This window comes from Trichoplax adhaerens, genomic scaffold, assembly GCF_000150275.1.
Source record: "Trichoplax adhaerens TRIADscaffold_9 genomic scaffold, whole genome shotgun sequence".
NCBI classification, from domain to species: Eukaryota; Metazoa; Placozoa; class Uniplacotomia; order Trichoplacea; family Trichoplacidae; genus Trichoplax; species Trichoplax adhaerens.
In genome coordinates, this window is record NW_002060951.1 from 1,832,210 (window position 1) to 1,841,531 (window position 9,322).

General features: G+C 30.4%; 1 protein-coding gene across 1 annotated transcript; it reads right to left on the bottom strand.

Annotated features, from left to right (window-relative positions):
• Positions 1 to 580: 580 nt before the first annotated feature.
• Positions 581 to 6,183, bottom strand: TRIADDRAFT_64150 (uncharacterized protein; the record flags this gene model as incomplete). The annotated part of the gene is made up of 17 exons (XM_002115108.1): positions 581 to 711; positions 828 to 1,005; positions 1,741 to 1,871; positions 1,975 to 2,005; positions 2,111 to 2,193; positions 2,738 to 2,775; positions 2,872 to 2,930; positions 3,054 to 3,168; positions 3,295 to 3,413; positions 3,565 to 3,622; positions 3,715 to 3,802; positions 4,022 to 4,053; positions 4,426 to 4,507; positions 5,109 to 5,327; positions 5,462 to 5,588; positions 5,755 to 5,853; positions 6,121 to 6,183. The coding sequence occupies 17 exons, from the start codon at positions 6,181 to 6,183 to the stop codon at positions 581 to 583; spliced, it is 1,653 nt and encodes a 550-aa protein (XP_002115144.1).
• Positions 6,184 to 9,322: the final 3,139 nt, after the last annotated feature.

Here is a 9,322-nt window from a genome sequence, read left to right on the forward strand (position 1 = left end):
GCGAAAAATCTTGCAAGTTAGTTATGTTTTTATTTCTGTACAAACATAATACGTATAAGTGTTTGAAATCCAATCCTACCCTCATAAGGGAATTCACGTTTAGCACCCTCTGTACGTATTACTGTATATTGCAACTTCTTAATTTCTGAACGTTAAAAATATGTTTTCAGAGTGATATAATAATCACTTTCATGGGATACCCATTACTAGTCATAATTATATCCGAATTTTACATACAGGTCTAGTTACACTGTATGCTAACTATAACTGTATGGCTAATCAGTGCAGTACCACAGTTTGATTAGCTAGTCGATTATGAGCTCATCTTAATAGATATTAAACAGCCACCCTTTGAGATATGATATTAATAATGAAAGCGCATAAAGTTAAACCGATTTTTTCTATCTTAAGAATAATTTTTACGAAGGAAGAGATGTATCATGGCATAAAAATAATACACCCTTGCCGTAGTAGAGTAAATAGAAGAATTGTATCGATCAATTATTATCTATCTATCTTCCAGAGGTGCATACCTAAAGCCTAGGTAAATTAGTCCAGAATAAATAATTACAATTAGCCATTAATAAGTTTGAGTTTCCGATTTAAGATATTTAAAGTAGCATATTGTTAGATAGCTTGTTATTTTACCGATTGTTGAGCTTCCTTTGTCTACTATTTCATGATTTCCACGTTCTATAGGAAAATGCTCATCTGATTTATCAGCAAATGAAAACAGTTACATTGAATCTATCTTTAGTAAAATTTCTAAGAGTATTGGCTAGGCATATTAACAATGCAAAGTAATGTAGAATCTTAATGAAACTTACTAGATGTTGGTGCCCAGCCTGCTTCACTAACGTCTGTATCATCAACTTCAGATTGAGTTTTTCTCCAAACATGGCGACTGTTATCTTCAAATGTAAAAGTACGTGTGGAATCCAGCCTATTTATTGGATTTGATTCACTTCGGCTACTAATTTGACGGTCGTCTGGCCTCGAAGATTCCTAATTAATTCCATTTATGTTAATGTAAATCGAGATTAAAATTGTGCTACAAACTAGCATCTTCGTAAGTAAGAATACAGGAAAGCTATAACTTTGATAACTTATTGAATTATTTTTATTCTTTGCATCATAAACACTGCAAAATGTAATTAATCAGACGCGAAATAGCGTTGATATTAGATGAAATGTTGGAGTAATAAACTTGAATCCTTATCAGCATACAATTTTAATATAAAATTTATGCCATCATACACTTTACCAGTTATGATTTAGAAAGTAAATTAATGGCTATATGACGTTGTATATTGCAGTTCACTGTAACAGAAGCAATTAGATAAACCACTTAAAAATCTCTGCTGTGCGAATAATATAAAATACTTCTAGATAAAATCTAAATATTAAACTGAAGTATAGTTTAATTTCATCGATACATCCTTTTATCCCTGTGCTCTATATTAAGGTAAACGTATCCTTCTAACTGAAGATTGTAATTTTAAGGTAATAGCGTACTACACTTAAATTCCCATAACTTCCGTTATTCTACCTAAGCATGTGCAATTACGTCACTAGGGAGTAATGCTACAATTAAATCTTAGTATTCTTTCCCAATGGCTACTTGGTATATAAAGGCTCAGTTATTAAGAGCGAATAAGTATGCTATTAATTACATTACATAAACTATAATACGGTTAGTTTTTTCTACGGTATCATATGAAGCTAGCTATTTTCTACTACCTGGTCGGGTGTATAGTCAGTTCTAGCAGTGTTTGTGGATTGTGCAAAATCTTCAGCACTACGGTAGCCATAACGGCCTTGGTCGAATACACTGCTCTGAACAGCTCTACTTCCACTAGTCGTCGAGAAGGCTAATTATTGCGATTAATAATGAAATTAATTGGATTAGTCGATGAATAAATACAACCACCACTTTATAAATCACTTAGCGCGATTACACTTATTACGAATTACCATCATCATCTTGATTCGACTTCCATAATGGCTAGACAAATTAGTAGTAGGGAGAGCGGTTGTGAGCGTTACATAGTTGATAATGGATAGAAGACGTAAATAAGAGCAAAACTAACAGATGCAGTGGTAAACTTACTTGTGATATAATATGCGATAGACTGTTAGTATCACTGACTTGACTCCTAGCTGTAGTTATTTCATAATCTTCGTCATCTTGCTCTAATAATAATATAAACCCATTCGATTTAGCAATTAAGACAAGCTAAGTATATCTATTCTCTAGTTAGGTACATAACAATACTGACTGATTTTTCGAAAAATTAATCAAATTTTCTGAACTAATGATACGGTTTCACATTAATTATAAAACCATCAATCAATTCGTGCATTTAAATTTATCTCAGCTTAAACTCAAAGCTTCTATTAACGATTAGATAATTCATCAAGTGTAATTTCAAACGTCTAGTTTATCTATATCACTGTAAAGTAAGAAAGAGCTCATTATACAACTACTTACAGCTATTAAGGAAAAGTAAACTATAAATTAGTTTAAATAGTTACAGATACTGGCCTACATACGATATTCATGTAATAGAATTTAAAAGCTTAGTGGTAATATACTGTTTACAATAAATAGTTTGATCTCCTTTAAACTATATATAGCATTTTAAAGAATAAATTATAACGGTATCTTGCAACATAGGATATTTCTTGCAAGTCTTTTATGCGATTACGGAATCAACTACAAGAAAGAAAATATTACCTTTCAAATTTTCCTGTGGATCTTTATGCTCTATCATTCTAAAGTTACAGAGAATTTTCCAAATGTTAATAATGTTAAAATCTTATCAACCGATAGTTAGCCGCTTCTTAAAGCTACAGGGGAATTAGTCTAACCTATTAAATTGACCTTGAATAATAGATTGCATATTTAAGCCTCCTTGTCTATTTATAGCCTAAAGATGATAGAAATAAATAATTGTTACAAGAAATTTATCTTAATTGTTATACTAATCGCAATAAGCAGGAACTAGTCTAGTCTATTAATATAAAGGGATCTTTAAAACAAATTTGCTAACCTTTCGTGTAGCCACAGGTGCATTTAATCGCCTATTTCGAACCCTCGTTACGCCTTCTTCAGCTAAAGCCGCGGAATCCTCTGAAGTTAAAGACAGTTTTTTCTTACTATCATAGCTAAGTGTTAACAATTTATAGCATTTATACAAGTTATGATACAGTATTACTTTAATAAAGGTCATGCAAGACCATAATAAATCTCAGATTTTATAATAAGGACTAAAAATGCTGCCACAAAAATACTAGCCAATACTTATATTACCCAGTAATTCGTGACTATCGTCGTATTCGTCGTCATTAATAAAACTTTGTTGATGATAGCTTTGATTTTCTATTCTATTTCCTTCTTGATTAACTAATTCCTAAATTTTCCGTTTCAGTAAAGATTTACATATGAAATTTAATAGAAGCAATTCACTCTATTACCAACTTTAGGTCAACTAATTCGTAATATCCAAATATAGGATTGAATAGCTAATTTCATCTTTTAAGTATATTAGTAAATTTACATACTTGTAGCTGCTTCTTATGGTTACTTTTCAACAATTTAACTTGCTGATATCTTGCAGCTCTAATATGAATTGGCAAGAGAGATGTAAGCAATAGAGTCTAGTTAGTTTGCAATAAGTGTTTTTTTGTCGTAAATTAAAAGATGATACTTACCGTTGTTTATCAATTGAAGTTGTAGGTGTTGATAAATCATCATAATATTTGCCATGATTTTTGAGCTCATCAGAAAGTAGAGAATCACCTTTAGGTAATTTTCGATTTGAAATAGATTGAAGAGAATCCATCAAACCCTATTCAGAATGGTTTAAATGACTATCAGTGCTAACCATTATATCATTCAATTCACATCCATGTATGTAATAGGTACATCACAGTCATCTTAATCATATTAAAGTAAAAATATTCAGAAAAAGGTATATGAAAATCTATGATATCATGTCCTAATTTTTGAAGAACTTACTGCCGGTAAATTTTTTGTATTCCAAGTTTGAGCTGTGTAAATCGAAATTTAAGTCATTTATTTCACAGAATTTGGGAATAAAACAAAATTATCGTCAAAAATAAATAAGATTAATCACAAAATATGAAATTGAACTAGTCAAATAAAGGCTCATCCCAGGACTATTAGTCTAATTGCAGCAATGCTAGATTCTGAGATCTTATGATGAATGCCATGCAGTACTCAGCATATCAAACAACTTACGCCGTTCTATAGATTTACTTTTTTTCATTCTATTATTAAATAATCATTGGATAATGAAGTAAAAATAGAGTTTAGTGATTTATATTGATAGGAAGGTTATCATAAAATTAAGAAATTTTAGATTAAAATATTACTAATTATTAATTTAGTTGCTGACTTACGTTGTTGAAGATGTCATCGAAGTTTGACTGAAGAAGGCATTCAATGGATCGCCTTTGCTACTTTTATCAAATAACTTATAATCTGGATAGAAAATTAAATATGGCTATAATCTTACTGTTTGTCCGAAAGCATTATAAAATCACTATCCGATTACTTTCTTCTATGGATTAATTTAAGAGTTGGCAGGAGGTAAATAAGATATTCATTTACGCATTTTATCTACGCTATAAATTATGTATTCACGTTGATCAGATCAACTAGAATCGTTTTACTGGTGTGCAGTATTATATAACTAGTGCAGGATAAATTTCAGTTAGAACATGTGTTTTTAAACTACGATATTGCTGATATAGGTTACATATAGAAGTGAACTCAACCAGTATTTGTGGCACCATCATAAAAAAATATGTGTGAGATCAGAAGGCATACAAGGATTGCCTGTAACAGCATATTTGATAATGTATAACCTGGTAAAAGACAGAATGTGCTTCTAGTCTTGCTGACTGTATACTAAAATTAGCATAATACATTATACTCTTGGTGATAAAACGAAAAACCTAATATTATTAGAGATTTTAGTGCAGCCTAATTTTTAGTAGCAAAAGCAAAATATCAATCGATCAAAACTCTGTAGACAGAAAATGAGATAGTCTTTAAATCTTTTAAGGTTAGTCAATCTTACTTTGATTGTCAATATCTTGTTCGCCATCATCGGAATAACCTTTTCTGGTCTTAAAGCTATCGGATTGATTGACTTTATGACTAGACGTTTTAGTACCACTTAGCCATGGTCTATTATAATCACGAGATCGAGAGCCAACAGCATTCCCATCCGTTAATCCTACTGTTTGCCAGTCCTGGCTGTAGGTTGTATTATTCAATCGAAAGTCAGAACTTTTTCCTAAATCAAGGCAAATTAGATTTATTTCAGCCTGCATTTTAATGTATAATCATTATTTTTACAAGAGCGGGCGATAAAAGTGGAAAGATATCTATAAAGATAAACTTAGTTATACAACTACTCTATAGCTATACCATGGCAAATACGTGGAGGTGTAATTTTAGTTAAGGTACCTAATGGGGTTCCACGACTTTTCTTATGTTGACTAGGTCCACTTCCAGTCTGTTGTGGTTGAATACTTCCCCAACCTTGATAGCTATCCTATACCAGATAACAAATTATGTTACAAATAAGCGAAATGTTGATAAAACAGAATTACATTTAAGTTAGTGCAATCTTTATGTCAATATGATATAATCATTCATCTGTTTCCTAATTTCAATCCTGTAGAAAATAAGCTATACAAATGGAAAGCAAATTCTTTTACCTGACTTCCTTTGGATTTATCATCTAATTTTTGTAAATTCCTAATCATAAACTTAATTGGATCTGGTGGTGTTTCGCGAACTATCTTTTGCATTAAATCCTAGAACAGAACATTAATTATCAATATTGTTAATGCGTTATTCATAAATGCTGAACAATTCTATCTCGAATCAGTAATTCAATGACAACAGTTAGGCTTGCTTAGAACGACATCCATGTAACTGAAATTGGCGCCATTGGTTAAAGGAAATATGCATTTCAATGTGATTAACGTTTCTTACAATAGAATATCAAGGCTAATATTTTAATTTCCGACTAATAAATAACTATGAGAAATGATAAAATTAAAATAAAAGTTTTGAAATACCTCTAAAACAGAGCTAATACGATGCTTTTCTAAATATAATTCGATATTAACGTTAGAAGCCATGGCTGTTATGACCGTTCTATTCTATCACTATAGTGAAGACTATTTATCAAAAGGCTAAATTCTTCTTTCTTCACCTCCTACTAGAAATCTTTTACAGTTAATACAACGTGAACTATTAATCAATAAAGCTATCATACTGATTTAGAACTCTGTTGTTAAGCACTACCCTCACAGCAAAAGATATACAATGACACCATTATCTAATATGGCAACTAGATTAACGAATCATAGATTTGTTGTAGCCAATCGATGGCTTGGATAATAATCACATGATACTTGGCAAGCAGTTTTGTTTTAATTGATATTTATTGCTATATTATAAGTAATAATTCTGATATAGCAGTATAAAAGCTAAGTAAGTGTCAACTTTAAGTTCATATCCGTAATTGCTATCCATTAAGATTACAGGATAAGAACGGTACCCTTAGTTCACGGTTAATATTAATTTATATGATTTTTATCATTATGAAGGTAGAATATCACGTTTTCGTGTAATTGATAACGTTTGCCACGCCATATACAATTAAGGTAGTTTGATGAAAAATTGAGTGTTTTCATCGATCTTAAATTTTGGATTGTATTTATTTTAATTATAAGGTATCACAAATAATAATTAGTTGATCATGGCTAATTAATGCAGTACCGGTAGTCTACTTCGATAACAGCAGGATTGATCTGGCATTGTATTAAATCTCTAGTAATATTAAATCCCATTTACCTAACATTGTAATAAACAGAATTGGTAAAGAGTGTTATATTGTATATTTCTGTTCTAATTAATTTTCGAGTAAATGGAGTGATACTACTCAATCGATTTTCTGCTAACAGCTATCCTATCTAAAATGAATAGAGTTGCTGGGTAGTATCGTGATATACGTGATATTACAGTTACGATTTTGAGTAAAAGGAGTGTTATAAGCTACCACATTAATTTTTCTAATAACTTTTACTCTATTTGAAAATGAACTGCTTTGCTATACAGTATAATGATGTTCTTGTATTGCCGTTATAATTGATTTTTAAATATATGGAGTGTTGTTAGCCATCATCAAAGCTATATAAGAGTATAAATTAGTAAATAACTATAGTATTGAATGTATCATTGCGATTGTCAGTATTTATTATTGTTACGGTTTAAGATATTTTAATTAACATTGTGATAATGTTATTGAAGTAAAAGTAGACGGTTACGTTTAGATAATCGTAAAGATTATGATCTGTTGAAAAATTGTGAGGTTCAATCGTTAAAGGACTTCCATTAACGAATGTGTAGAAGTAAGGTACTCAATATGCCAATGACGTGTAATAACCAAAATGGCGGTTGTCACACGTGTAGGGAATCTGTTAGATCTTAAACAGGATTTAAGTTGTTAATTGGGGCTATAATATTATTAGCGCATAATATCAATTAACATATATTTGTCCGATAGTAATTAATAGGATTACAAAGTTATAGAAAAGACTAAGTTATGTATAAGAATAATTAACAGGTTGCAAAGGTGTAGAATTGATACAAGTATATAAGAGGTTGTAATTTACCTCGCTGGAGAGGAGGAAAATACGGAGACCTAATAAAGTTAGTTTAGTAAATTTATCCAGACGCTTCTAGTCCGCCTTTTACTGTTGACTGAGGTCCTTCGCGGAAGTAGAGTGAGTAGTGACGCTTGGTGGCAGTTTTACTGTATGACTGAAGAGAGTAGGATAAGTGTGGAACGGGAACTCGATTGTTGCAAACGACCTTGTGACAATTATAGTTAGTTTTAATTGTGATGATTTATTACTGAATTTTTAATAACTTTGAACTTGTCTATATTGTGACAATTATAGTTAGTTTTAATTGTGATGATTTATTACTGAATTTTTAATAACTTTGAACTTGTCTATATTGTCCATTTAATTCATAGAGTGCAATATACAGAATTACGTTATCTGCGACTATTATAATTAATTTTTCTATTAAATGGAGTGATATAATAAATAACTGCTATTAATCTTTTGACCATGTATACTTCATCTAATCAGTTTAAGGATATAATTAAATAAGGTATCTAATTATATAGTAGTAAGATATATTATATCATTTGGGAAGACAGTTTTATAATGCATGTTATAATCTTATCAGCTAGTCTACTTGTTACGGCATTATAATTAACATAACGAGAAAACATAATTAGATCATGTTAAAGTATAGCGATAATGGATATCTTGTGTTAAGATATAGTGATAATTGATAGTTAGTATTAAAACATAGTAAAAATAGCATAGACAAATGGATATCTTCAGCTAAGATATTATGATAACCGGTGTTTTGGGTATGTTAATATACCTACGTGTTAGATTAACTAGTAATGTAATCAATTTGTAAATTTAGAAAGTGTATATGCATATTTTGAATAGCAAATAGAGAGAGGGAAAGAAATAAATAAATTTTTTTGCACATCTTCTATTACTCATTTTTATAGGCTTAGCTACGATAAACTACTAGGCAATTATCTACAAAGTATTATGAAGTTACTTGAGTAGAAGCGCCTAACGTTATGTTCATTGGTAGTGTATACAGAAGCTATACAACATTGGTAAGAGAGCAGTGAAAGTTTACAACGTAAAAGAAGATTTAGATACTGTATAAATGTCTACATAATTTGCATAAGGCATTACGTGAAGAACTACGTTAATTTCGTCATTACATGTAATATGTTATTATAATTGTAATTAATGCTTACTATTTTATCTATTTGAAAGAAATATTGATGTTTCAAAATCACTAAATTATAGCTTGAGTTAGATTTTGAAACTGGGTATAAGTTATTTGAATACTGTACTGTACTGTGATAAAGTGTCTTCTCAAAAATACAACACGAACTACAGTTTCTTGTAAACTTCACTTTATTACATAAGATCAGGTTCATCTCACAACTACCAAGAACTATCTAAATTATCACAGCAATGTTCACAATTTATATGCAATTCGTTACACAATAATTTTCTTTCAAGCACTATCATATCTCACCAATTAAGTTACAAGTTCACATCTAAATTTACCATCACGCTATAAATTCATAATTCGTGCTTCTAATAAAAGCGTTACAATACAAATCTCACAGTACTACATAATTAGCGTCATTATTATCTCAGAGTC